This window comes from Panicum virgatum, chromosome 4K (genome assembly GCF_016808335.1).
Source record: "Panicum virgatum strain AP13 chromosome 4K, P.virgatum_v5, whole genome shotgun sequence".
Taxonomy (NCBI): Eukaryota; Viridiplantae; Streptophyta; class Magnoliopsida; order Poales; family Poaceae; genus Panicum; species Panicum virgatum.
This window is the reverse complement of record NC_053139.1, coordinates 1,123,389-1,150,843: the sequence shown is the minus strand read 5'-3', so window position 1 is coordinate 1,150,843 and position 27,455 is coordinate 1,123,389. Positions and strand designations below refer to the sequence as shown.

The window sequence follows — 27,455 nt, the reverse complement described above, 5'->3', positions numbered from 1 at the left end:
CCAATCCAAGCATCAGGTTCCACCGCCCGGTTCCGGCAACCATTCCACCCGGCATGGTGTTCGTAGGCTGCTCCTACGGCCATGCCATCTTCGCCGACCTGTCGGTCTCGGAGACGGGAGGCAATATCACCATGATCGACGTGTTCACCGGCGTCCAAGTTTCCCCTCCACCATGCCCGGTATTAGCGAAGGCGGCCGCCCGCTTGGTCAATTTCATCAATCTCCTCTGCTGCACACTCACAGCTCCGATATCATCCCCCAAGGCGTGCCTCCTCGTCAGCACCAGCGACATTGTTGGCCGGCTGCTCGTTTGGCGAGTCGGGAGCGATGATTGGGAGCACGCGAGAACGGCTCATGCCGGGATAGGACCCATCGACCAGATCGTGGTGTTCAAGGACAGGATCATCGCCTTGGACATCGACCTGAGCCTCTACACCGTGCACCTGGACGACGATGAGCAGCTTCGCAGGAGCATCCGACCCCTGCTCATCGTGGAGGAGGACGATGACGGCATGGTCAACAAGGAGGCGCTTTCGAACTCGCGGCTGGTGGTGGTGTGTGGGGACAAGCTCGCCTTGGTTGCCACGCCGAGCACTGACTGGGAGACCCTTGTTTTCTTCCACCTCGACGGCCTCGACTCGCCGACGGAACCGCCGCGGTGGTCGCCGGTGCCGGAGCTGGAGGGCGCGCTCTTCATCAGCGGCGGCCATGGAAGGCAGGCGGTCTTCGAGGGTTGGTATGGAAGGTGGGTGCTCTCCAGAGCCCGCCCGGAGAGGTGGGGAGGGAGGAGGAGAGGCCATGTCGCCTTCGCCGGCCATGCCAACGAAGTGTACCCGTTCCCCACCGGGATGTTGCTGCCCAGCTGGGTGTCGCCCAGCGTGCTCTCCCCGGATGCTTAGCCTGCCACCGCCGTGCATTTCGGTTCCTTTGCGATTGCTATTTGTTGGCTCGGCTCATCAGGAGCCTGAAGTTGGTGCTTGGTTAAAGACTTTGTTGTTGCTCCCTACCATGTTTCCTTTCGGACAAGAGACACAATGCAAAATGCTGCTGTTTTGGACACTTGATCTATCTGTGAACCCTCTTTTTTCCCTTGAGTCGATGCTTTGTTTCCTTTTTTTTTTTTACTTTTTCTTTCCCTTTCGATACGGGATGCTTCATTTTCTTGAGGTCCGGGTCTCAGCTCACAACAGAGAATAAGTAGTCAGGGGTCTCAGGTGCAGTGTCTTGAGTCTTGACAGGTGACACAGGCTGCTGAAATGTGATGCAGGTTACTGAAATTGGAGCTCTAAACTGGTAGTAACTTGTGGAACTTCTAGAAAGAGACAAGGGATTTATTCCATCAGGAAGGAAGCTTGCGGTTCAGCGACGCCTCCACGGCTCCAACCTGCAAGATGGAGAGGCCAGCTAGGTAGCACGTTCTTCTTACCACAAGGACCGAGCTATTAGCAGGATCATAGAATCTCAGGCATTTACCCATCATGTGCCCCCGAATATCTAGATGCACAAGATATATCAGTTCAAAGGAAAAATTACAGCCTTCCTGTTTAACAACTAGCATTCCCTAGTACTTTTGACATGTTATTGCATTTCTTGAAGACCATGAAGGAAAGCAAACATGCTCTCAAAACCCAAAACAGAATGGGTCCAGTCCTAACAACAGTGTAATAATGCCATACGGGCACAGTGCATTGCCTCCTCATTCAGTGCTAGACAAGAGTTCTCCTTGTCAATGGAAGTAACCGAGGACCTGACCCCCCACGTTCTGCTTGATTGCTTCCTCATGATCCAAAACACCGCTCGGTGTAGTGATCACAACAAAGCCCCACTGCGACACAGGAAAGGGCGTTAGTTATACCACACTAAACTTCAAATGAAATGCATACTCCACATCTGAAGCTAAACTGAAAAGACAACCATAAAGGGACGCTACTGCTGCTACAGGTGGGGAGAATCAGAATGGAGCACCCCAAAACAACACACATGCACCGCCTGATATAATGGTCATCAGAGTGTGTGCTTTTGCCCAATTTCCAAATAAAAGCTGAAACTTAGATTCTACTTTTTGGAGGAAGCTAATACAATAAATATAAAAGGATCTAACAAGACATGCAAATGTCAATAGATATGAGCAGATAAAAAATATAAAAATACCTGTCTTGTTGGGAGCATCCGAACTCTGTATTGTTCTATCTCCTTAGCTCTGAGGTCTTGCCTGTAAGTAAGAGCTTTGCAATCTTTGATTCGTCCATGAAGCTCCACATTAATTTTCCCAACTCTATGCGGATCAATGACCTCAAAGTTTTTGATATACCCTGTGAAGCATCAAACAAATCATGAGAAGAAATTTCCAGAACAACAAAGAGTACAGTAGAAGGAATCCTGCCAAGATGCAAAATCTCAGAAAATCAGTTTGCAATCTGCATGGATATGTGATTAAAACAAAAAGGGGGAAAAGCGCGCCACTATTCCATGTCACCTTGTGTTCAATGGAGCTCTGTTATCCATAAAAACTAAGCTGAAGAGTGTCTGGAGTTGAAAACTCTTAACTGGTGGAAATTCCTCAAATTGACAGTAATCTAAGAGAAAAGTGGGTGGATGCATGCTGCCATACTTCACGGCTCATAAGTTGTCAACTCTTTCAAGTGCTAACAAATGAAGGAAGACAAAACACTTGCTCTCGAAAGTTAAAGAGAGCTTGGCGGAGTATAACTGTAATAGACTTGTTAAAAATCTGGTGAATTTGAATGTGGGCTCTTGCCTTAATCCTCCTAATGACATTTGCCTTAACCCAGACACAGGATACACACTAAAACTTTGGAACCGAGAATCGGTGCCACCACATTTATCAAGTGCCACCACATTTTATCAATGTGCAACGAGTCGATAGCAAGGGCATGGTACTGAAGAAGCAATTTCCGATGTCGACATGACCAATTTGTCCTGTCAGCCCAACCCCTCTAGCAGCACGACACTCAGCAAATCGCCCAATACATGTACTCCTTCTAGAAATGGGATCGATTACTTTACTCGGGTAACGACTGGAATCGGCATCCGATCCCAGGTTTGGCATCAACGATGAAACCCTGGTGTGCTAATTGGGCAGACCCACTGGATGATGGGATGAGGCAGGGACGGGACAGGGGGAGGCGAGGCTGCATGCTATGATGCTAGTACCTACTAGTAGAAAGGAAGGTGGAGGTAACTAGAGTAGCGAGGAGCGGAACACTCTCCATACCTCGGTGCTTCATGATGTTGAGGAAGGAGACCATGACGCCGGAGATGGGCTGGAGGAGCGCCGTGGCATTCCCCCGGCGGTCCGCGTTGACCATCTTCCGCAGCGCGTCGTTCAGGATCCGCCGCCCCATCGCGATCCCGTGGCCGCGGCCAGTGGATCTGTTCGCCTCTCCGTCCGCCGCCGCCGCGCTTTGCCGCTTACGCTTTCTTCCCCGGGTAGCCGGCGGCGCTCGCGAGAGGGAGGCTGAGGCGAGGCGAGGGCACGCGCTCAGAGTGGGCCTAGGTCTAGGCTGGCGCTCCGTTTAGGCCCATGAAGGCCCAATTTGGAGAATGGGCCGGTGAGGCCCAATTGGGAGACTGGGCCGGTGAGGCCCAGTTCCAGCGCGCGCGAGAGGGCTCCCGCCCGCCACTTCCATTCGCGGCGGTGGCTTCCCGCGCACGAACCCCATTTCCACTCTGATCCTTTTACCGCCATTTTCTTGGCGCCAAAATCCCCTTGCATTTCCCGCCACGCGCCCCCTCCTCCTATAAACTCCCCCCAATTCATCTCTCTTCCCCACGCCGCGACCCGCTCGCAGAGATCTAGTGAGAGGGACAGATCTACAGGGAGTGGGAGGAAGAGAGAGAGAGAGATCGCCATGGTGGTGGCGCTGGGACCCGGCCGGTTCTACGGCAGCAGCCTCCCGCGGCCGCGCTTCTTCCCGGGCGACCGCGTCGACCCGCCGCCGTCCGTCACCGAGCCGCTCCTCGCCTGGGCGCAGGAGGCGCACTGGTCCATGGGCGGCCTCGGCGTGAAGCGCCTCCGCCTCCAGGGCCGCATCGAGGGGTCCATCGACAAGCTCCGCCGCCGCGCGCGCCGCGACGACAGGGCCAAGGCCCGCGCCGCCGGCCACAAGCCCGCGTCGCTCGCCGCGCTCGGCTCCGACGATGACGCCAGCGACGGGGACTCCGACGAGGAGGACGCCGCGGCGCAGGAGCGGATCCTGAAGCGGGAGGTCGTCGACGACGACGAGGACTCCGACGGGTCCGACCAGTCGGAGGAAGAGGATGAGGAGGACGATGAGCCCCTCGCGACCATCGCCACCGCCGCCAAGAAGAAGCGCGCGAGGAAGCTCAGCGACGAGTTCGACCGCATCGCCGCGCAGCAGCAGCAGCTGGAGAAGAAGCAGAAGGCGGCGGCCGCGGCGCCGGCGAGGACGTCCCCGAGGAGGCAGGCTTCCGCACCAGCGGCAAAGGCGCCGGCGCGGGCATCGCCGAAGAGGAAGGCATCCGCACCAGCTGCCGGGGCACCGGCGAGGGCGTCGCCAAAGAGGAAGGCTGCCGCGGCGGCCGCACCGGTGGCTGGGGCAAGGAGGACTTCGCCGAGGAATAAGCACTGAGCGGTGGCCGCCGTATGTGCTCTAGTTCCTGATCTGTTAGGTTTTCTTTAGGCTATTGTGTGGGGTGGTAATCTTGGAAATGTAATGAGTTACTGGGTGGCTTCTGCTGAATGTTGGAATGATGATGAAATGGAATGGATGATGATTACCCCTTGATTAACCCTGGAATAACATAGTAGCTGTCTTGATTTCTGAACATGTTGCATTTTTTGGCCTTGCTTAATGTGGTAGATCTCTTATTTGTATCACTACCTGAGCCTATCAGATTCGTGAGAAATACGGAAATTGTTTACCATTGTTTGATTTTTCGAAGATATGATGAATTGTGTTGTGGTGCTTTTGATTCTGAAAGTTGTTCCTGCTAGCTGATGTCTGAACGAAGTTGCATTTCTTGGTTTTCTGTGGTTCTGTCTTCTGTATCGTCAAATGAATGCACACTCTGTAAAATCTAAGTAAACGCGGCTCCTAATCATTCGACCAATTGGAGAAATCATATGGGTATTCTTCTGTCTGAAATAATGCCGTCCTGTTGTCAGTTCTTTTGCTATTTAATTCACTGTTGTACTTAGTTTCATCTTAGTGTACATGCCATAGGAAGCAAAATGTAATCCCTGACTCCTTTGGTTGGTGGTACATGTTAAACTTGAGATAGCATGGAAAAGAATAGTACATTCAGGGCAGTACTGTAATCCTCGCTGCCCTTCTGGATTGTGTGTATGCATGCATGTATCTAGGACTTTTCAAGTCTAATTCTATTAGCACAGAGAATCAGGTCGAAAAGGGGTTGGGTGATCATGTGTTGGAGTCAGATACAACTCTTTCGATCTCTTCTAGTAGCCGCTCCTTCTCTTCAGTTAACTCCTCATTTTGCTTCTGAAGCTCCTCAATCTGTTTGGTCTGTTCTGAATCTTTCCTGTGATTGGTTAAAATACTTTAATAAATAGCTCTATAAGAATGGCTTATGATTACTGAACAAGAATTTGCCTTGGAATAGAAACATGTGCCCTTGAAACAGTGTACTCACCTGTTCATGAAAGATAGGTTAAGCTTTAGTGACCGGACCTCCTTCTCTAGGTTTTCGCAACGCTTAAGTACGGCTTGCATGTCGGATGGTATTACTGGTGTGGAACTTCTTTCCTTTGCTTCTGCCATTCTGAACCATAAAAATGCAATCTAACATCATATACTGTATGCCAATTAGAACTTATTGTTCAAGACCATATTTTTAAGAGGGAGAACCATCACATACTTGCGTGAGCGCTCAACCCTGCGCTTCTTTGTAGGATCTCCATTATCAGCTGCATAAGCTAATTAATTAGGTCGTTTGGTGATCAATAATACAGTATACAAGTCAAACCATATGCTACATCTTTTTAGGAGAGTGTTCTCATTTGGCACAAGCATATCATAATTTCATATATTTCATGTTTCCCAATGTATAAACACTGGTGAGTGATTATTTTGAGAGGTCACCTATGCCACATGTTTGCTGCCTACATAAAAGAGCTGTCTGCTGCATATACCTGCTTTTTCTGATGAAATGGATCCCATTCGAGTTAATGCCGTTTTCTGCCAATGTGTAAAATGATCATATTGAAATATTATACCAGATGAAACTTTGGATGTTCCAGAAGTAATAATCAAGCCTACCTTTCTATCATCTTTCACATTATCCTTTAGGACCCTCTCCCTGTATTCTGTGCATTTAAACAAAAAAAAATCTATGTTATTCTCCCATGGCATGATAATAATGATAAAGTGGATGGATAAAACATTCTCAGATCCATGTTGCAGTGACTAATAGGTATTGGTTGAGGGCAAGTAATGTTTTGCTATAACTCAGGGATAAATGTATAGATAAAACTATACCTTTGCCTTTTGATCTGCAGTCAGTTGTTCCATTTGCGGCATTTTTTCTAGTGCTCTCACAAACAGACATTGCTTGCCCCATAGGAGGTAACTCATCACACACTTCAAATCCAGCTGAATGAGCAGTCATAGCAGTAGATGATCCGCTGTGCGAGGGCTCTTGAGATGCTGCGCCGAACCAAACCTGGTTTGCAGGAGCAGCGAAGTTACCATTATTTGGTTCCACGGGCCTATCGACTTTTGGAAGCATCAGGGAATCCTGAACTTGGGATGTTGTCACTAGGGGAAAGATATCTGCCCCTCCAAGAATGTTTTGTTGAAACTGCTGAGTGTCATAGAATCCAAAAGAATTGCCTACTGTGGCATCTTTGTTAGCATGGCTACCAAGCTTCTTGCGCTCGAGCGTGTCCTTGAGCATACTCACAACTGAGGTAACAGTATCTTGCGACACCATATTTGGATTATCCAGTGGGGATGTTGATGAACTTGAAGGAGATACAAATTTTGGAGTCTGAACAGGTGTGTTGCTCATTAGAGTACTGTTTATTGTGTTTGTAAAATCTTGTTTGAATTGGTTAGCTGGTTCAATGCATGCTGTAGTTATTGGTGCCACATGAGTCTGCATTGCAGCATATCTTCTCCTGCAAAAATAACCAAATTTTGGAGAAATTTGAGGCAAGAACCATAGATTTCATCTTGGAAGGTAGTAGCACATTTAGAATCTGAAACTCCTGCCTTAGTTCTGAAGATCGGCTTCTAGTCATTGGTTGAGTGCTGTGGAACCAGGCCTACACATGAACAAATTAAGGAAATGAGAAAAAACATCAATTACTTGCTTCCTTTCTCGAAGACAACTGGATAGTGAATTTGGCTAACCTTTGCCAGAAGTAGGTCACTAGCCTGCATTCCTTTCTCGGCAGCATTCCTATTGCATGGCAAATGACAAGATTAATATGCTTGGACTACATAAATCTTACACTAGAAGATGATGCTGGTGTGTAAAGTACGGTACTTGAGTAATTGCTGGTTATTGTTATTTGGATATTCAACAGAAGGAATTGCTGAATTCTGTGGGACCGAGTTGTCAGTGAGAAAATTTTGTTGAGCAATGTCATGCTGTTGATTCGGAAGGCCTGCAGCTTCTGATGACAACCTGCATAGTTTTGCATGCCATCTTGTGGGTTATTTGTTGCAATTAACCATACAATATGTACTCATGATAATAGCTCAATTTTATGTAAATTTCCGTGTTAACTTCATTTAGTTGTGTAAAAGTTCAGCATCGTTTCCTCAGGGGAAAAATGTTTAGCACCATTTACATGCTCAATAAAATAATGATGCAGTGCAGAACTAAGTTTTCCTGGAAATGCGTGATTACAATAGGAGTTGCTATTTAATGATTCCGACTTTGAATTGGGCGGAATGATCTATTTGGTAGGAGTATCTCAAAGCATATCATGTTCAGATGCTTTTTCTGAGATTAGTTTCAATTTAATCATGATGTTGTATTTTAAGGTGTTGACTCCATACAAATACACAGTTACCTTTATCACGGCATACTTACAAGATCTAGCCGGTTTAGTTAATTCTGCATCATTTAGCAGTATCTTACCTAGATGGCTGTCGAGGACGATTGTTCGCTGAACCAAATCCTGGGATCTGCAAATAAACAGCCAATAGTTTTAGGTGATAATTTTGACTTTCGAGTAAGACGTTAGCCAGCGTAGTAAGTAGTTTTAGTACTCATGCTCATACTAGCTTACTGATATACTCTAGCAAAATGATAGAAGAAGTACTGTATCTGTTATGTAATTTCTAAATGATAGAAGAATTGAGTGAACCCCAGAAAAACAGAATCTATCTTCTGAAACATGAATTGTTTCACCTTTCATGCACAGAGAGAAAAGAAATCACAGGTAAACTCAGAATTCTTGCCTCTCCATTCATAAGCCAGCTGTTGAACAACTCCTCGCTGTCTTCTCTGAAACTTTGTGACATATTCCTGAACCCCAACATCTCCATACTTGGTGCTGCCGCCACACCCATAGAGTTCTCCATCACTGCCTTGAGGAAGATCTCCTCGCTGGTGTTCCTGAACAAGTCAGACAGGCCCCTGCCCTCCATCTCCATGAACCCCCACTCAGTTCAACCTCCCCTGTCCCCTCTTCTGATGAAATGAAACACTAGACCAGATTGATCATAGGAATAACGCGAAAAGCTGTCTTTAGCAGTATTGCAGTGGTAGGGGCACTAGGGGAGAACACTTGAAATTCAAGGAACAGAAGTAATGAAACAAATGAGATAATATATAATAGAATCCCACCTAAAGCACCCATAAAACTAATAAAATGGAACTTGGCAGAAGAGTTCAAGCACAGAAGACATGTACTAGTTGAGTGCTGCACTAGCTGGGACTAAACAAATCTGGTGGCAGGTATCTTCCTCTTCAGTAGTGGCAAAGATTCCGTTCTCCTAATTTTGTCTCATCAGTGGAAAAAATGGCCTATGAAGAATTTGGCCGCTTACGCACCAATGAACGTACACGTAAATACAGTCTATATGCCAGGTATGAAGAGCAGTGGCGAAGCCACGTTGATGTACCCTGGTGCCATGGCACCACGGCAAAAAAAAAATTTACCACTAACTAGACCCAAATACACAGTGTATAATATATTTCTACTAAGATTAAGAATTATATTTATTTTAAGCAGTGCACCAGGAGGGATAGAGTCCGGAACGAAGTTATTCGGGATAGGGTCGGGGTGACACCAATTGAGGAGAAACTTACCCAGCATCGACTGAGATGGTTTGGACATGTCCAACGAAGGCCTCCTGAGGCGCCGGTGCGTAATGGGGTTCTTGAGCGGGTCGATAATGTAAAGAGGGGTAGAGGTAGACCTAAACTGACGTGGGATGAGTCGGTTAAGAGAGACCTTAAGGATTGAAATATTTCTAAAGAGATAGCTTTTGGATATGAGTGCTTGGAGACTAGCTATCAATGTGCCTGAACCTTGAACTTATTTCTTTCGGGTTTCATCTCTAGCTTACCCCAACTTACTTGGGAAAAAAGGCTATGTTATTGTTGTTGTTGTTGTTGTTGTAGTAGTGCACCAGGGTTAGTTTACAGCTACCTTCGCCTCTGATGAAGAGAAGAGTGGTGCATTGCTTGAATTACACATCTTGATATGATGATACTCTACATGGTCTGGAAAAATGCAACACAAAGATCAGACAATACTTTTGGCAGCTGCTTCAGATTTCGCTTGTGATGTTCTATATTTACTCAATTGCTCTGAAACATCAAAGGTATTTGGATCGTTTTGTTTTAGGTCTTGAGAGTTCTAATCCATGGATTAATTTTTAGCAACCTGGTCTAAGGTGGTGACATCATCACAGATATGCATGTTAACATAACATAATGCAGCAATTGGAGGAAGTGGAAGGCCAGTCTAAGTGCTCACAGGCCTACACGGCATTACAGTGACCTTTTTTAATCATAATACTGACGCAAGACTCAAAAGCGCCGGTTTGGAGCCTGCCTGACATGAACTTCTCACCATATCATCATTCTTCTATTACTGGTCAGGTAAACTGGTTCCTCTCGTGTGACAGAACCGCCAAGTTAAACGGCTTAATTAAGCGTAATGTTCATCATCTGAACGCATCAAGCGCATTAGCTTAATTAAGTGTAACCTGACAGCTTGTTTCCAACCCACAGGCCGATCGAAACACACCAGAAGTCTCACGCAACGGCGAGCACAGACGGTACCAACATAATATAATTTCACAAAAATAGATAATAACATAAATATTTATAAAACAGCTTAAAATTTAGAATTTACATAAAATAAATGACAGCAGCGGAAGAGAATATGACCTGAGAGAAGTAAATTTGATTGAGAACCAATAAAACAAAACGATAACTATGAACACGTGAGGACGTCACATCGAGCCCACTGATGCGAATCCTGTTTAGCTTCTATACCTGAAACAGGGTAAACAACAAACGCTGAGTATACTAATACTCAGCAAGATTTACCCGACTATTGGGTATACTTAGCCCACATATCTAGACATGCAAAGCTTTCTGGCTGGTGGATTTATTTGCAGAAAAGCATCTAAGGGTAGATCCTTAATTACAAAATTTTTGCTCCAAGTTATAGTTATAAAGTTGCTACACATCTATGATTTGCAGATCTATAACAGTCAATGTGAAAACATAATTGGTTAAATAACATCAACATGTATCATATCATTTCGTTTCATTTCCTTACTACGATGTGACTCGGAGATCAAGGTGCTCATGTCTGAGAGCGACTGACGGCGAATCAATCCGATTTAATCTTGCAAGGTGAACCTAACCAACACGGCACGTATTTGCCCCGTCGGACAATACGAACCAACCATTCCCCTCCCCGCCTCGAACTACAGAACCGCCCCACCTGCATATAGTCAATCGAGCCCTACGAGAGACCACCAAAAGTAAACATATGCATCCCAATTCTCCGCGGCCACTCGACTGCCCTAAGGGGTGGGTAGAAGTTCTGTACTTTCGAAGTGAGGCAGTACTCAGCTTACCGGTTTCGACTACATCCTACTCCCGACATGCGGTTAGTACAGTTCAAACATGATCAGCAGGGCCAACAATGGTACGGTCCTCAATCGACTCGGACGGGGCTAAGACACCCAGGAACCCTGTCCTGCTGCCATACCTATACATCATCATCATTCCCCCGCCCGGTCTCATATTTCCATGTCAATTTCAACAACTTAGGTACTGTATATAAATATATAACCTATATCTCGCGAGTAACCGGAAATTACTCGACTTCTATCGAGAAGTATTAAGCATAGCATTTCTATCGTCCTATACATGCTAGTATAGCTTAGGGAAACTTAGGGATCACGCAACTAGGGTTCCACTCAACTCCTGAAACGTAATGCACAAGTAATAAATACATATATAGGTGTCATAATTTCAAATAATAGGATATGCACCGGGACTTGCCTGGGATTAACACTAAGTCAGTGTTAGTTAGATGATACTCGCTTGACGAGCATCTTCCTTTGGTCATGCACATCGGGTTCCATCCATCCATCTTCGGGATATGTCCACCAACATCGTCTTCGGGTTCGGCTCCAGTAGCACGTCCTTCATATGGTTCATCTATCGTACCTAAATGAGATGCACCAATGCGGATGTCTGAATGTATGGCAGTGTAGTAGATGATACAGCAAAAAGGACAAGCGAGGCTAGCACAATGTCACGATTACATGGGCACGAGCATAATGCCATATAATGCGATACGATTAAAAGAAATACATGACTGTCAATCATTTATCGAGTAAACACAACAAACAAACTCAAAAGACAATTGGGTTGGTGCTGAAAAACACAACAAACAAACTCAAAAGACAATTGGGTTGGTGCTGAAATACTAGAGTTCATTTAATTTATTTTAGCCTTAAGTATTTCCTTCTAGAAAGCATTACTAAACTTGCTTAGAACGACAAAGCAAATACACATAGCAAGACGGGTAACTAGAGATTTTTATTCAACTAAAAAGCACATAAAACCAAGTGACATGAAAGTAACCCACAATCTGATCTTAGGAATTAACTTCAATTATGCAAGATCAATATGAATTATTGAAATTAAACCTGCAGAAAAAGATTACCTAGCAACAAGTATAACATGAAAGCTATGGCTAGCAACTAATCAAAAGCAGAAACATGACTTACAGCTTTAAACTTATAACCAAATTTTACCAACATGATATGCTACTGATAAGGAGTGTAAAAATAATTAACCAACATTTTTTGATAACATAAAGTATTTATTTTATCCTCAACAAGACAAATTGAACAAAAATAGATTTACACACATCTATATAGCTTCCGGACATGAACTTTTTACAGTGAACTAAGCATGCAAAGAATAAGCTACTGCAGAAATTTTATAATTTTTAAACATCCAGAACTGTAGATATTAAATAAATGAGCTGAAACAAGCATTAACTATGATTAAATCAATACATCACAGAAACATTATACACACAGCAGGTTAAATATTTTTCCTAAGTTCTACATGCCAAATCAAAGCTAATCCAACTTGTTTTACATTTTTATAATTTTTCTACTATTTACTATGCATTTTCAAAGCTTGCAACCAATTAAACTAACATTTAAACTAGTGCAAAAACTATTTAAAAACTGAAGATCAACCTGTAAGGAAAGTTGTAGATCATAGGACAAGGAATCCAACAAATTTTAGTTTGTATTTTTCTGATTTTTCTATAATTTACTATGATTTTTCAAAGTTTCAGCCAATTATTGCAAAACAGCCCTTCGCAGCACTATTCACCTGAGTCATGGACTTCGCAGAAAACACCCTGGAATTCTTTCTATTGCTGTCTGGGGTCCCTGGTCGCGAAAACATGGGAGGGGTGAAAGGGGAACGGCGATTCCGGCCATGGGAGGGCTTGATGGCGGCGAGGGAGGGGTGGAGGAGCGAGAGGAGATCGGTGCGGACCTGTAGGTGGCCTTGGAGCGCGAGGAGGTGGTCCGTGGTGGCGGTTCCACAGCGGCCGGCGGCCGGCAGTGGTACTGTGCCGCTGCGGCGGCGTTCCGGTGTGGCTGGGCAAGCGGGGTTGGGCCGTGGAGAATCAGTGGGAGGTGGAGAAGCTATTTCGGTGGCCGGCTTGGGTGGAGGAAGACCGGAGGTGGGAGCGCGGCGTGCAAGGCCGGCGGCAGCCATGGCGGGCGGCGAGGCTGCTCTGGGCAGCAGGGGAAAAGGGCTGGGGCTCGGCTCTTGCGTGAGCAGGGGAGAAGCGTCGTGCGACGCGTCGTGGTGTGCGCGAGCGGCGCCGTGGCCAATTTGGCAACGGTGAGCACGCACGGGAGAGAGGGAGCAAGCTACATGTGGGCTTGATATTTTTGACTCAATTTGAATCTTCAAATTTCGTTTAAGACTCCTAATTGAGGGCTAATTGAGGGGTGTTACATCTCGTCATGTTTAATTGTCAATACGTCAACGCAAAAAAGCTTTGCTTTGGAAGCATCTGCTGATGCTGACAACGCTCCAGTCAGTTAAACTGAATCACAGAGCTGTAAATCTCCAAATGCAATTTTTTTTTGTAAAAGAAAAGAATTAAAATTGTCAGGTTCTGTTTTAGATGCGTGAGTTAAAAAAACACACCATTTTACTGCTATCAGATAACAGCATGCTATTAGGTAACAGCAGAGCCTATATACTTTCAATATTGACTTTCTTGAACCGACTGCAGGAGTACTATAGATCGATTCACATGAATGTGCATGATTTTTCACTGACAGTGACCCTACTCTTCCCTATACATTTCCCATTTAGAGAAACAAGGACTCCGTGAGCATCAAGCAAGATCTCTCTTGACTGTCCAGGAGTACACACCCCTTATCATTTCATTTCTCTAACACAAAACAATTCCCGGATTAGGTGGCCCGTCAGCATCAGCTACGATCACAGAGCAAGTATTCTACACAAGAATATAAAAACAAGTACGTATTCTACACAATCTGTACCTTGCAATCTTGCAGGCTGTGCTCGTAGCCCATAGCTGTTGTCCATTGCTGCAAGCCGCACCTGGCGGCACAGGCCCGGCGACGGATTCTGCCGCCGGCACACGACGCGCATCCCCGACGGCGACCGCATCCATCGTCTGACCTCAGAGATCGCGTGTTTCATTAAATCCCCTACTGATGTCGCCGGTGTGCCAAACTGCAAAGCTTATTCAATTTCAGAGCTTTGACAGTGTCGATGGGAGGAGCAGGTTCAGACGTTCAGTTCAGGGTGATCGTCAGCAGCCGTGGGTGCCTGCATAATTCCGGACAAATGCAAAGATATTATATTTCGCATAGCGGGCTAGCGGCTCGTGATTGGGTCTAGAGATGAATATTCTATGGAGCGATCTGGAGATGCTTGATTAAAATTTGAGCAAGTGTGCTACCAGCCTTCACACATGCCAAGCGTCAGAGACGGTTCAGACTTCAGAGCCCTTCAGAATTTTTGGTTTACGCCTGGGAGGTGGACGAAGCGTATAACTTATGAATTACGCCTTCATGCGACGATGCATTCTGGGCCTTGTGATCGGCCCACGTGGAGTCATGCCTTGTGCATTCAAATGGGCCGGAGTGGCCAGTTTGATGAAGGGTCATGAGTTGGCAGCCCGGCCTCGAAGAGGCCCAATAAGGGCGGGTGCCTCGTTTCTCGCAAATATTACGCCATCCACAAGGCCTCAATAATTATTTTTTGTTCTGAAATAATTTTTTTATTTCTGAATAAATTTTTTGTATTGCTTGAACAATTAAAAAATTATTTCGAAACAAATAAAATTTATTTTACAACAAATTTGACTGGATTATACATGTGAGTCGATTTGTTGAGTGTCGGTGTCCTGACTCAGTGATCCGAACCCAACTAGTAATGATGCTGCGTGTTCCTCGTCCTAGATGATTGATGCAAGAGGCAACACAGTCGCGCACGAGTTTATCCTGGTTCCGGCCGTGGGGCCGTACGTCCAGCAAAGGGGTGTGCGGGAGCACTGTATTGTCTTGCACCGGGGGTGCCTGTAGTAGGGGGTACAAGCGAGGCGAGAGAGGGAGGGAAGCTCCCAGGTCTCTGCTAGAGGAGGAGTTGATTGAGGCCGGTGCCAATATCGGGGCTCGGAAGAGCATATGTGCTGTGTGAGTAGTGCTGGGTGTTGTGTTCTGCTGGATGAACTCATCCCTAAGGAAAAGCCCGCCTCCTCCTTTTATAGGCACAAGGAGGGGCAGTGTACATGCACAGGAAATCATAGGAGTCGTCGTCTTCTCCCCGAATCGCGGGGGTGCAGTGGTCGGGCACTGTGGAAAATACACTATGGGGTATGGTTCTTGGCGTGGCCATCGCCCTGGGCGTCGTCCTTGGCCTTGCGGAGATCGCGCCGGCGTCCTTGTAGTTCCAGCGAGCGGCGTGGTCGCTGCTGTAGAGGGTATTGTCCTCCAGACGTGACGTGGCGACGTTCCGAGGGTCCTGCAGGTCAAGGTCTTGTCCCGGTCAAGGCCGGAGCCGCTTCCGAGGGTTGTGCCCATGCCATCCGAGGGCTCCAGGGAGGGAAAAGTTTTAAGGAGGTAGGAGGAGTTGGCAGTACAGTGACTGGAGCAGTGCCGAGCACGTCTCATACTGCGTCGCAGGTTCCCACAGTATCGCCATAGTGTCCGGGATGGCGGAGCAGTGACCGGAGTTGGCGGACGGGACTCCGGTCACAGCCACTGTGAGGAATGGCGGCCTGACGCCGCCTGACCCGGGCACTGTTGGAGGAGTGGTTGGTGTTTAATGCCTCCGTACGGCGGGCGGGTGAGCGGAAGGGCCGTTCGTCCTTTCCGTTGAGGGGTGGCCTCGAGCGAGGCGGAGATGATCCGCTCCCTCGAGGGTGGGTTCGCTACCCCCGAGCGAGGCGGAGACGCGGGGCGCGGTCGAGGGTCTCGGCGGGGAGCCCTCGAGCGAGGCGGAGATCGCCCCGCGGGTCCGAGGGGGCTTGGATGGGCCGTACTGTGTATGTGGGCCGCATATTGGGCTTCTTGGAATCCTTTCCTTTCTTCCAGATTGGAAGGAGCCTGTAGGCCTTCGTGGGCCCGGTTGCTTAACACGTGTTTGCGCTTTAGAGCGATTTTAGTCCCATGATTAGGGTGCCCCTAATCATGGTACCCGACGGTAGCCCCCGAGCCTTTGGTCGAGTCAGGGGATTCGGCCAAAGGGTATTTTGGCAATTTTACTTCTTGATGTGATCGATCGGCATTGCCTTCCCGCCAGGCGCGTCCGGGCGCTTGCCTGGCGGATGTGACAACTCGCCGGTCGGGGTAGTGCGCCTGCAGAAAAAGTACTCCGAGGCCCTTCTTGTTTGTTTTGGTGACGAGACGCATCAGCGCGCTGAGCGGGCCAGGGTCATGATGGCGCCTGCTGCTCTGCAGCCGGTGCTAATGCCGCGCTGTCCCGCGTGCAGGGTCTCAGCCCTGCTTTCCCTGGTTGCTTTGCGGCGTGCCGTTCGAGGGCAGTCGGCCAGCGCCGATGCTGCCCTGCTCAGCGTCCGAGGGCTCGGCTTTGCCCTGTCTTGTCACGTCTCGGCACAGTAGCCGAGGGCATCTTTCAATCGTGGGGTGCCGCGCCGTCACGGGCAGTCCAAGCCTTCCCCCTGCGACAGGCTTGAAGCTTGGCACCCGACGAAGCTACAAATAGCGGTCGTGAGACTCTCTTTCCTTTCCAACTTCCCTGCTCTTACTTCTAGCTCCGCCTAAGTCTCTTAATGTGTCCCTTTGCCTTTCACGGCCGTCCCCCGGACGGGGTGGCCTGGCTTCTTTAGGCTTTGATGCTAGAACAATGCTTGTGAGCGGTGGGGGAAAGTTGGAGAGGGCGTGCTCACCTTCCCTCGGCTTCAGTGGGATCAGCAGAAGAACATTGGGCCTGTGGGGTCCTGTTTCTGCGATGTCCCTCAGCTTGAAGGGGCGTTGAGACGCCTGACCATGGTGTCAGCATCAGGTTTGGTGGTCATTCTTCGCATCGTCCCTCCTGGCGACAACGTCGCTCTCGGGGAGATGGCACAGAGGGTGTTGTCCCCCAGCTTGCCCCCCCGCAGGGTCTTCGGTGGAGGAGACGCTAGAAGAAAGCTTGCGAGAAGGGCATCCCGCCGGACCCGTGCAGTCTGGGGGCTGCTCCTCAGTCCTCACAATCCCGAGCAGCCTGGTCGTAATGTCGGCCAAGGACTCGGTGCTCTCCATCGGCGCTCGCTCCTCCCCAAGACAGGGAAAATTGCCACGTAGGTGGCAATGCGTTTGTACTTCTCGACGGCTTCGAGCTGGTAACCCTTTGTAATCTTCGTTTGCAGAGAGCAATGAAGTCTCCTTCTTCCTCGCAGAGAGGATGACCGAGGGTGTAAAGGTGAGCATCGGCCCTGCAGAGGCTTAGCCCTTCGAGGGTGTGACTCGGGTACTGACCGCGGTAGCCTTGGCTTGCCCGGCGGGGGCACAATGGTGCTCCGGGGAGCATTGTTGGAGGAGTCCGATCCAGAATCAGGGTTTGTCGCTGGACAAGCAGTGAGGTGGCCGCTCAGAGTTGCCTATGCAGATCATAGTCGCCTCGAGCATCATGGTGCCGCCGCCGGGCATGTTGCCGTCGTGCAGCTGAGGGCGTTCGAGCAGGCCTGCAGAGGATTTTGATCCTCGAATGTGCGAAGTTTCCTCCGTGAGGGCGCGTCAGTGCACCCACGGGTGTAGCCCCCGAGGCCTTGGAGGAGTGTTTGCACTCGTTCAAGGGCTATAAACGTTGCCCCGCTTGGTTGCTTTACTGGGGAGGCTCCTCAGCTTCCTTTTCAGCCGGCCTCGGCGTTTTTCGTGCTGGCGCAGCGACTTGGGGTCCTGTTGAACCATCTAGCGGGCGCGTGTTGAGAGTGAGGGTTTTGGCCACACACATGAAGCTTCACAATCGACGGTCGTCGATACATCCGAGGGTGCGGCCTAAGCCGCAGTGTGCGAGGAGCCCCCGAGCCCTGGCCCATGTGAAGGCGTTCAGGGGACCCTCGACTTTTATTACAACCCTCGTCGCCCTTCCGCAGGGAGGAGGGGTGAAGCGCACCATGCTACCCATGCCTGGGCCGCGAGCTATGGCTGCTTCAGTGAGCTGTTATCAGGTGGTTCAAGTGGACGTCCGTGCCCCATTCGATAAAGGTCGGCTCGTGGTCCGTGGACACGTCACATAAAGCGCTCGCAAAGGTTCGCTAGGCGGGGCTCGGACCCGTTCGATAGGGTCCGAGGGCTTGATGCTCTCCCTCGATGGGATCCCCCTGCTAGGCACCCTCGACTAGCCTTGAATACTGCGTAGGATGTCTCGAACTCCGCATTCGAAGGTAACTTGTATGGCACATCCATGCAGTCGCTGACTCTGGTGATCTGGGGCTCCTGTCGAACCCTCAACGGGCCAGGCTTCGAACCCCTGATCAGTAAGGCCCCGGAATAAGGTTCCTTCGAGGGTGAAGAGCCCCTGAAGGGAATATCTTGTCACGATTTGCAAACGGCGCGGAGTCGCGGGTCGTGCATGCGGGTCTTCCGTCGGTCGTGGACGATGTGGCCCGGTACATGTGGTGCAGTGCGGGCGCGCCTTTTCAGGCGTCTGCCTCGGGTAGGTGAAGAGACGTGGGCGGCAGCTGACGGATGGAACAGTGCTACAGTTGCGCCGCGCCCATCGGTTACTGCACCGTAATTATTGCCAAGTGCACGCGTGGGGGACTCCGTGGTCGTGGGGCCTAGCCGTCAGTGACAGCGGAATCTACCGCATTCAATGCGGGGGATTCGGGCCACGGCGGCGAATCCGCCCGTTTTGACGAATAAAAGCGAGGAAGGGGGGGATTGTTTGGGCTCACCTGGCAACTTTGCCTTCGCCTCCCCTACTTTCTCCGTCTCCCCTGCATCCTGAGCCCAGAGCCGAGAGCGAGAGGAGGAAGAAAGAGAAAGCGAGAGCGCACCTAGCCACCGTAGAGCTTGCTTCCCCGCATTCCCCGACGGTTCGAAGCGATGTCAGATGTCCAAGAGCCGTTGTCGTGGGGGAAGTCCACCGCCACCGCGGCGGTCTTGGAGCAGCTGGTCGCCGACAGGCTGGTGTCGGTGAACATCAACTCGGAGCGGCCGGCGTGAATTTCCCCGTGGCCGGAGGAGACCGAGCTGAATCCCCCCGGGGGCTATGTCGTAAGCCTCGTGCGGCTCGACGAGCAGGGATTCGACGTCCTCGTCGGCAAATTCATGCGGGCGCTGTGCGAATACTACGGAGTGGAGCTGCACAACTTCAGCTCCAACTCCATCTCGCAGGCGGCGGTCTTCTTTGCCGTCTGCGAGGGGTATTTGGGGATCGAGGCGCACTGGGATCTATGGACCCATTTGTTCCGCGGCGAGCTCTACATCGAGAATGTGCGGGGCCAGCCGAAGAGGTTCGCCCGCGCCGGCGGTCTGATGCTCCACTTGCGCCCATCCCGGAAGAGTTTGTACATCCCCAACAGGATGATGACGTACAACGCCGGGTGGACCCGAGGGTGGTTTTACTTGCGCAACTTCGGCAACTGGCTCCCGGTGTTCACCAACAAGGTGCTCCGGGAGAGGCCGGAGAAATGGGATTGGGGTGTATCGCCCCCACCGCATCAGGCCAGGCTCGAAGTGCTCACCGACACGTTACGACATCTGGCGAGGAAGGGGTTGACGGTGGCGGCCGTCATCGCAAAATTTCATCGGCAGAGGGTGATTCCTCTGACGGAGAGGAGCCTGCCAATTTTTGAGCTCACCTCCGAGGCCCTGAGCTCGGGCTCGAGGACGTTGTTCGTGCTGCTCCCCCGTGACATTGCTGCCTAGAGGGCGAAGAACGCGGTGGCGGAGTTCCCCGACAACACCGAGGATCTTTGGAAGATCAAGATGCGCCCCGAGGCAGGGTACCTTTCTGTGGTGAGTCTAGATTTCAATTCGTTGTCGACTTGTGCTACTCCTTTCCCCACTCCTCAATCCTGACTTGGTTGCATTTGCAGGGGGTGACCCGCAAAGGTTACACCTCGAAGCCCTCGGTCCTGGAGGAATGCAAAGTCAACCGCCTGCACGCAGAGGCGGTGAAAAAGCAGAAGGACACGGCGGAGGCGGCCGCCACCAGGAAGAGGAAGAGGAAGAGGAAGGAAAAGCACGAGAAGGCGTACAAGATTGCACTCACGGAGGGAAAGCCGTGACCCGCCATGCCCGAGTCCACCGAGGAGGAGGAGGAGGAATCCTCGGACGCCGATCTCAACTTCTCGGATGACGACGAGGGGGCGATAGGCGCCGGTTCCCCGCCGGTCTATCGAGGGGCTGGCGACGAGGATATGCCAGTGACGCTGGGTGAGGCGAGGCTCACATCAGGGTCATTGGTGGATCCGCCCCCCGCGGCGACAGAGCGGAGGTCGCCCGCGCCGGCGGCGGGACGAAGGTCGCCCCCGCTGGCAGTGGGCAGGAGATCGTCCACACCCATGACAGGGCAGAGGTCGCCCCCGCCGGCGACGGGTAGGAGGACACCTGCGCCTGCGGTGTTGACGGGTGGAGGCGGAGGGTCCGCGGCGAGTGCAGAGACACCCGCGCAGACAGCCTCGAGGCGCCAGGCCGACCCGAGGGTGGCGCCTTCGGGCCAGTCATCGGGAGGCGTCAGCGTGCCGCGGGCCCTGAGGAGCGGCTTGGGCAAGCGCAGCATGAGCGCCCGGTCGGGGTAAGTGATCTTAATTTTATCCTTCGCATTCGTTTACTCGACCCCCTCAATCTTGCTGACTCTAGCATTTCTTCTCCGACTACCCAGCTCCGGGGCTATCGCCAGGGATGCGGCCCAGCTTGCGCCGACCAAGGCCCTCAAGACCGGGGCACGCGCAATGCCGCACTAGGTGCCGCAGCCCCTGCCCGTGGTGGACATAGTGGCGGAGGCCGCGAAGTTCCAAGAGGCGATGGCTCGAGGGGCTTAGAAGGCCCAACTGGCTCGAGCGCCGGAGAGTAGGGCGACGCCGGCCAGAGCGGCATTGTAACAGCCGCTCAGGCTGACGCCGAGGGAGAGGTCGGCCGGGGCGGCGCAAATGACGCCACCCGGCCGGACGTTGAAATCGAGGCCGGCCGGGGCGATGCGGATAGCGCTGCCCAGCCGGTCGCAGGAGGAGAAACTGGTGGGGGCGCGCAGGAGCACCCCGCCAGCCAAAGAGAGGTGGAGACCCTCGTCCTCGAGCCCCCGAGGGCTGGGGTCGAGAGTGTCACGGAGGAGGGGTCAGCGCCGAGGGCGCCGGCAGTGGAGGAAACCCGCGCCCCAGAGCCTGCAAGGACCGAGGGTGAGGGTGTTGTTGCAACGGCGACGCCGCAAACGGCGCCGGAGAACGTGGTGCTGGTGGTGCAGCTGCCGGAGAGTAGCGACGAGTTTGGGGACTCGAGGGACATCAACCCTGCTGCTACGGCCAGCGCCGCCGACCGGTTCGCCCAGTTCGTGTCGGCCTCCGAAGAGGTGCATAGCGCGGGGATGTCCGAGGGGCCCCGTCACGGGGCGATCATCCAGTCCGGGGTCCCCTTGGAGTTTCTCAGCAATGAGCAGGAGGAGGAAGCGGTCTGGAAGGCGCAGATTGAGTACGGCTCTCGGGTTATTGTAACACCCTAATTTAATTTTCAGCTTTTAATAATAAATTTAATTGGATTTATTTGTTTTTCTAGGATTTAATTGGCTTAGATTGCTTAACCTAATTTTGTTGCACAAATAATTAAAATTTATTTTTAGGGCTAACTTGTTTGTGCATACATGCTGATGCATTTGTTTTATTGGTTTGAGTGCATAGGTGCTTGAATTCAAAGTTGTTTTTGAATTCAAATAGTTGAGTAGAGTTTGAAAGGAAATAGGAAAATAGAAATAGAAAGGAGGAAGAAAATAGGAAGAAACCCAGCCCAAGCCGGCCCAGCCTTTCTTCCCCCGCGCTCAGCCCAGTAGCCCACCGTCGGCCCAGTCGGCTCCTTCCCGCACCCCCTCTCTCCTGGGCCCGCTCCTCCCTCACCCCGCGCTCGCTCCACGCCAGAAGCCCAGCAAGCCAGCGCCGCTCTGTGCCGCTGACCGCCCGACCCCACCAGTCATCCCCTTCCCCGCGCCCTTCGCTCGCGCAACGGCCGCGCCGCGTCACCCCGCAATCCTCGCCTGGGATTGCCTTTCCCAACTACGCCCGCGATCCTCGGCACCTCCCCTTTAAATGCAGCTGCACCCGGACCCTTTTCCCATCTCACAGCCGCCACCCCTAACCCTAGCGCCCGCTCCCCTCGCTCCGCCGCGCCGTAGCTCTGCGCCGCCGCGGTCTAGCAGCCCGGCCACGCCACAGCCCCGGAAAACCCCCGCAGGAGCTCCGCCCGAGCGCCAGGAGCGACACAGCGGCCACCAACATCGGCTACATCACCTGCAGCGGCCGGATTTGCGCCTGACGCCGCCGCGGGTAAGTCGGCCACCTCCGCGATTCTCTCACCGCCGTTGGGCCTTGAGCCGATCTGAACCCCGATACACCTTTGCAGTGCCCGCACGGACCTCCTCGACGCAACAGCAGGCCCGGAGAAGCCCTGCTCCGACTTGTCCCCGTGCTCTGCCCCGAACACCGCCGCACAACCTCGTCGCCGGCCTCCCTGTGACACCCCTCCGTCCAATTCCCTGCACGGTGAGCACCAGCCCGGCTTCCTCTCCATGTTGCGCTAGATCCTAGGGCTAGTAGGCCACCGCAGAGGCCGGAACGGCGCACGCCGCCGTTCCGCCGCCGTTGGTGCCGCAATTCGCCGTGGCGAACTCGCTGCAGCGCTCCGCAGCCCCGCGCAAGACCCGTTCTGGTTTGCCTTCGCTTCGCAGGCGCTACACGAGGCTTTTGCGCCCTGTTTTTCGCACCAGAACCGCCCGAACTCACCACGCCGGCGAGCTCCATTGAGCAGGCCCGCCACCGCCTTAGCGCCCGTCACCCCGAGCCTCCCCGCCCCGCGCACGAGGCCCAGGTGGATTACGCATGCCGCGTGCTCCATCCCAGGACAAAGCCCGCTCGGTTTGACCCCCCGGAGCGTCGATTTCAATGGACTCCGGCGACCCCGCCGCCGTGCGCCGCCGCGCGCCGGTGCTCCCGCCGCCGCCCGCACGCCCAAACGCCCTGGGCCGCCCGATCGAAGATCAACGGCCCAGATCTGATCGGGCCGAAGTCAAAGAACCCAGAAAACGGTCAGCGTCGGCTGTTTTGCAGAAACCCCCCCTGTGTTTTACTAAAATAAACCCGCACACCGATGCATTGTAAAAGTATTTATAGATAAGCCTAGTTTTTAACGTTTAAGCCCCTGACTTTTCTAGAAATCGAACCTGCCATCCAGCCTTGGTGTTTTGTGAGTTAAACCCTGGATATATAGTTTAATTATGTTTTAGTCCTCGGTTTTGCCCAGAAACCCCCTGGAACTTAGTTTTGCTCGCAGAAAAGCCCCTGGACCTTGTTTTTGCTCTAGTTTTTGCGTTTTAGCTCCGTTTTGGGCGTTCTTTACGTCCACGCTATCGTTGTAATGCGTAGAATAGTTTTAGACTAGTTTAGTGTACTATTTCTGTGTATTGATGTACTGTTTCTTAGGTTTTGTTAGTGTTTGCTTGTATGCTTATTGTTGTGCCTTGTTTTGGCCATGTGTTCGTGAGTAGACGCTGATCCATCTGAGGAGCCCCAGTACCAGTACCCGGAGCAGCCGTCTTCCGACCAGTTTGAGCAGCAGCAGGAGCAGTACGAGGAAGGCAAGTATAACATGAACAACATATCACCTTTAAATACAATTTCATACTGCATTTTAATACTGTATGCCTATAAGAAATTCCTAGCCACTTTATATCCTTTATATATATATCCTTTGGGTTGTATTTTGGTTAGTTGTGCTAGGTGCCGCGCTATAGCACACTTGGTCCTTTTTAATTAATTTAATTAATGGTATATGCAACTTAATTCCGAGAGTGGCCCTCTGTGTGGCTTGAGTGGCTCACTTCTCATTAAAATTGGTTTTTGTTAGAAACATGGTTTAGGGGGCCAGCACGGTGCTTACTGCCTGGTTGGCCACTCTCCATAAGGATCGGTTCATAGAGCGACAACCTGGGACAACAGCGCTACCACAAGACTGGAATGGGACGGTCTTGTCTTACTAATTAGGCCATTTTGGTTCGGGAGTAACTTACCGACGGGGCAAGAGGGGAGTCGAGCTTCAATGGTGCCCAGGCTACGGGGCTTGGTCTGCGTACCCCTCGAGGTGGGTACCATCGTTGCATTGCCTGAATCCTTAGCGGTTACACCTTACCAACGTGTCCTTTGTAACGGCCTCGTAGTGAGTTTGCTAGTCATCTCACCTAAGGAAGTGTGATGAACAACTAGCGTAGCTCACGACTTGTGGGTAAAGATGTGCAACCTCTGCAGAGTGTAAAACTGGTATACTAGCCGTGCTCACGGTCATGAGCGGCCTAGATCCTCCTTTTGATTAGTGGGGTTAACTCCTTCCGACGAGGGGGTGCCTCTCGGGGTTACCTTGGTGGTTGTGGTTTGGTTCTCAGTAGTAACATGATTAATTTTGATTAATTAATATATAACTGGGTTTATGGTAATTCATCAACTTGTAGTAAATAGTTTTAATAAAATTTTGCCAAGACTTAAAAGCTAATGCGGTCAGTCAGCCAACCTAGAGCCTCATAGTTTGTGTTATACTTGTTGAGTACAAGTTGTGTACTCACACTTGCCTCTTCTCTACTTTTTTCCTCTTGGATACTCTACTGCTGCTCAGTTCCTGCCGACGCAAGGGAGTTCGCTCAGCGCTATCAGGACTACGAGGACTTCTAGGCGTTCGTCTCCCAGTCGACGTCCCTGTGGCGCCCTGCTCAGCTTTGGAGAGTTTTATCATATTTGTACTTCGCTTCCGCTGTATCAGACATTTTATCATTAATATAATAAATAATATTCGTACTCGCTTTATTATATCTTTTTACGTGATATGTGCTATGATATACTGTTCATTCTGTTGTATATATGTGTGACTTGATCCTGGCACGTATATAATTGCTCGGTTTATGTCCTTTTATAAACCGGGTGTTACAGTTATGGACCACCTCGATCGCGCCTTGGAGCTCCATAGAATGACGGATTTTCAGATCAGCAACGTAAGCGCCTTTCCCTGGGAATCACTTGTGTTCAGTTTTGTTTTCGTGTGCTTTACTCATGCTCTTCCGCTTGCAGCGGTTGAGGGACATTTCGCGCAGAAAGAGCGCCGAGCTGACATTTCGCGGCTTGGGAAGTACAACGCCGATTTGGTGCTCCAGAATATCGATGCCAACACCCAGTTGACTAGTCTGGGAGCGCGCCGGCGCGTGCTGGAGGAGGAGCTGGTGGGGACCGCCGGCGAGCACGACGTCTAGAGGGCCGCGGCGGAGCAGAAGGCTCAGGAGGCCGAGGCGCAGACTGCCGAGCTGCAGCGCATTAGGATGGTGCTCGAGTAGAAAGAGGCCGAGCTCCAGTGCGAGAAGACGACCGTCGCCACGCTCACTGGGACCCTTGAGGAGAAGGGCAGAACCCTCAAGGAAAAGGAGGTGGCCGTCCGGAACGCGGAGGCCGCCCTCAAGGAGAAGGAGTCCTCCTTCTCCTCGCTCGAGGGGGTCGCTCGGGTCCAGCAGGAAGAGGCGCAAAGGTAAATCGCGGGTAAGTACTAGAGATTTCGCTGTTGTTTTGATTCTAATTTATTGCAGCTTATCTTGGTTCCTCTGATCAGAGCTGAGGCAGAAAGTGGCGGACGAAGCTGTGGCGAAGGAGGCTGTCAACACTGCGCTCATGGCGGCGTAGGCTGAATACACTGACCTGGAGCAAACCGCTGTAAGCATGTGCCAGGATCTCGTGGGGGACGGCGCCATGTCTGGTAGCTCGATGATCAGCCGCCTGCGAGCGCTAGGTGATCGGATCGCCGAGCACGCCAAGAGCACCTTCCGCCTCGGTGTCCTGCGAGCCCTCGCCGTGGCCTCGGCGCACTACATCATGGACCTCCAGAGAGTGTCGTCGGGGAACGTGGTTCCAGACGACGCCAGCCCGGACACTGCGTCGACCATCATGGACGACGCCGATGCCACCGTCGAGGGGTTCGCCACCATTCTGCCCGGGAAGCTTGAAGCCGACATCCCCCCATAGCCGAATTTGATGCTGTTGAAGACCCACAAGGGGGAATTAATAACCTGTAGGAAGTCTGGGCCTCAGAGCCCATGTAATAAGTTAGTACTTTATCGTAAGAGTACTTTTGGATTAAGAAATCTGTTATCGTAAATCGTCAGTGTGGTCCCTCGAGGCCTTGTGCATTCGAGCCCTCGTTTTCTTTACTCTATTTCCGTGTTCTCTTATGCGACCTAGATAAACTTCTGCGAGGAATTTCGTGTTCATAAGCGACTTAGGCGTAGGGTGGTGAGGGGGTGCCATATACCAGAGGCGTAGACGGTCCCGCGACTCGGCCGGCCCCGTACTGTAGTTGCTTATGCCTTGCGTCCGTTTTTCCAAGTGTATGAGAAACTTAGAAACGGAAATTTTTCGAAAAAACATTGGCGGTTTTTGGGGACGTTCGGGGGTTCCCCCCGTAGTAGCCCCCGAGGGAGGCTTGGCTTTGCCGAGGGTAAAGCCAGGCGTACCTCAGTGTTCGTGCGCATCCGAGCCCCCGAGGGTCCGGAAGGTTCCCAAAAAATAAACAAGTAAATCATACTCCTTTATTATTTCAGAAAATCATAAATACGAGTACAAACGATGTACAAATAGCTTGGAACTCTAAGGATAGAAGCGACGTAGCTGCTATATGTTCCAAACATTGGTGAAGACTTCGCCGTTTTCGTTCGCCAGCTTGTACGTGCCGGGCTTGAGCACCTCGGCGATGATATGTGGGCCTTCCCACGGTGGTGAAAGCTTGTGGCGGCCCCTGTTCTCCTGTTGAAGCCTCAGCACCAGGTCGCCCTTGTTGAGGTCTCGGCGTCGAACCCTCTACGCTTGGTATCTTCGCAGGGACTGCTGATAGCGCGCAGAGTGTAGGAGCGCCACGTCTCGAGCTTCATCCACTTGATCCAGCGAGTCCTCGCGGGCTTGCTGGTTCTGCTGCTCCTAATAGGCCTTGAGTCTCGGTGACCCATACTCCAAGTCTGTGGGGAGCATGGCCTCAGTGCCGTAGACGAGGAAGAACGGGGTAAAGCCCGTGGCTCTGCTTGGGGTCGTCCCCAGGCTCCAGATAACCGAGGGTAGCTCCGTGAGCCACCTCCGGCCAATCTTGTTCAGCTTGTTGAACATCCTTGGCTTGAGGCCTTGGAGGATCATGCCATTGGCACGCTCTACTTGCCCATTCATCTATGGGTGCGCCATAGCCGACCAGTCCATGCGTATATGGTAGCTGTCGCAG

The 27,455-nt window shown here is 51.4% G+C and overlaps 4 protein-coding genes and 2 long non-coding RNA genes across 13 annotated transcripts; 2 read left to right on the top strand and 4 right to left on the bottom strand.

Moving 5' to 3' along the window:
• Positions 1 to 1,442: 1,442 nt before the first annotated feature.
• LOC120702409 (40S ribosomal protein S15a-5-like) lies at positions 1,443 to 3,494 on the bottom strand. Its single transcript, XM_039986207.1, has 3 exons — positions 3,236 to 3,494; positions 2,152 to 2,312; positions 1,443 to 1,825 (listed from the first exon to the last, which is right to left on the bottom strand). Exons 1-3 carry the CDS (start codon positions 3,363 to 3,365, stop codon positions 1,727 to 1,729), a joined length of 390 nt encoding a protein of 129 aa, XP_039842141.1. The 5' UTR covers positions 3,366 to 3,494; the 3' UTR covers positions 1,443 to 1,726.
• A 286-nt stretch (positions 3,495 to 3,780) lies between these two features.
• On the top strand, positions 3,781 to 4,805 carry LOC120702408 (histone deacetylase HDT2-like). Its single transcript, XM_039986206.1, has one exon. It carries the CDS (start codon positions 3,873 to 3,875, stop codon positions 4,611 to 4,613), a length of 741 nt encoding a protein of 246 aa, XP_039842140.1. The 5' UTR covers positions 3,781 to 3,872; the 3' UTR covers positions 4,614 to 4,805.
• A 319-nt stretch (positions 4,806 to 5,124) lies between these two features.
• Positions 5,125 to 9,298, bottom strand: LOC120702407 (protein CYCLOPS-like). Of its 8 annotated transcripts, none has more exons than XR_005686402.1 (11): positions 8,418 to 9,298; positions 8,095 to 8,141; positions 7,495 to 7,635; positions 7,359 to 7,407; positions 7,218 to 7,270; positions 6,483 to 7,123; positions 6,264 to 6,310; positions 6,137 to 6,182; positions 5,863 to 5,920; positions 5,638 to 5,786; positions 5,125 to 5,526 (listed from the first exon to the last, which is right to left on the bottom strand). XR_005686402.1 is itself a non-coding variant. In XM_039986204.1 (11 exons), exons 1-11 carry the CDS (start codon positions 8,610 to 8,612, stop codon positions 5,406 to 5,408), a joined length of 1,527 nt encoding a protein of 508 aa, XP_039842138.1. In that variant the 5' UTR covers positions 8,613 to 9,298; the 3' UTR covers positions 5,125 to 5,405. The 8 variants fall into 8 exon arrangements, 2 of the variants coding, with proteins under 2 accessions (XP_039842138.1, XP_039842139.1); XR_005686403.1 differs by having other exon boundaries at positions 5,863 to 5,911; XR_005686404.1 differs by having other exon boundaries at positions 6,137 to 6,145.
• Positions 9,299 to 9,518: 220 nt separating this feature from the next.
• On the bottom strand, positions 9,519 to 10,420 carry LOC120702406. The gene is made up of 2 exons (XR_005686401.1): positions 10,360 to 10,420; positions 9,519 to 9,687 (listed from the first exon to the last, which is right to left on the bottom strand). It is a non-coding gene; the product is annotated as an uncharacterized LOC120702406 (long non-coding RNA).
• A 965-nt stretch (positions 10,421 to 11,385) lies between these two features.
• Positions 11,386 to 13,408, bottom strand: LOC120702405. The gene is made up of 2 exons (XR_005686400.1): positions 12,847 to 13,408; positions 11,386 to 11,658 (listed from the first exon to the last, which is right to left on the bottom strand). It is a non-coding gene; the product is annotated as an uncharacterized LOC120702405 (long non-coding RNA).
• A 6,846-nt stretch (positions 13,409 to 20,254) lies between these two features.
• LOC120704709 (skin secretory protein xP2-like) lies at positions 20,255 to 21,678 on the top strand. The gene is made up of 3 exons (XM_039989192.1): positions 20,255 to 20,757; positions 20,845 to 20,905; positions 21,037 to 21,678. Exons 1-3 carry the CDS (start codon positions 20,255 to 20,257, stop codon positions 21,676 to 21,678), a joined length of 1,206 nt encoding a protein of 401 aa, XP_039845126.1.
• Positions 21,679 to 27,455: the final 5,777 nt, after the last annotated feature.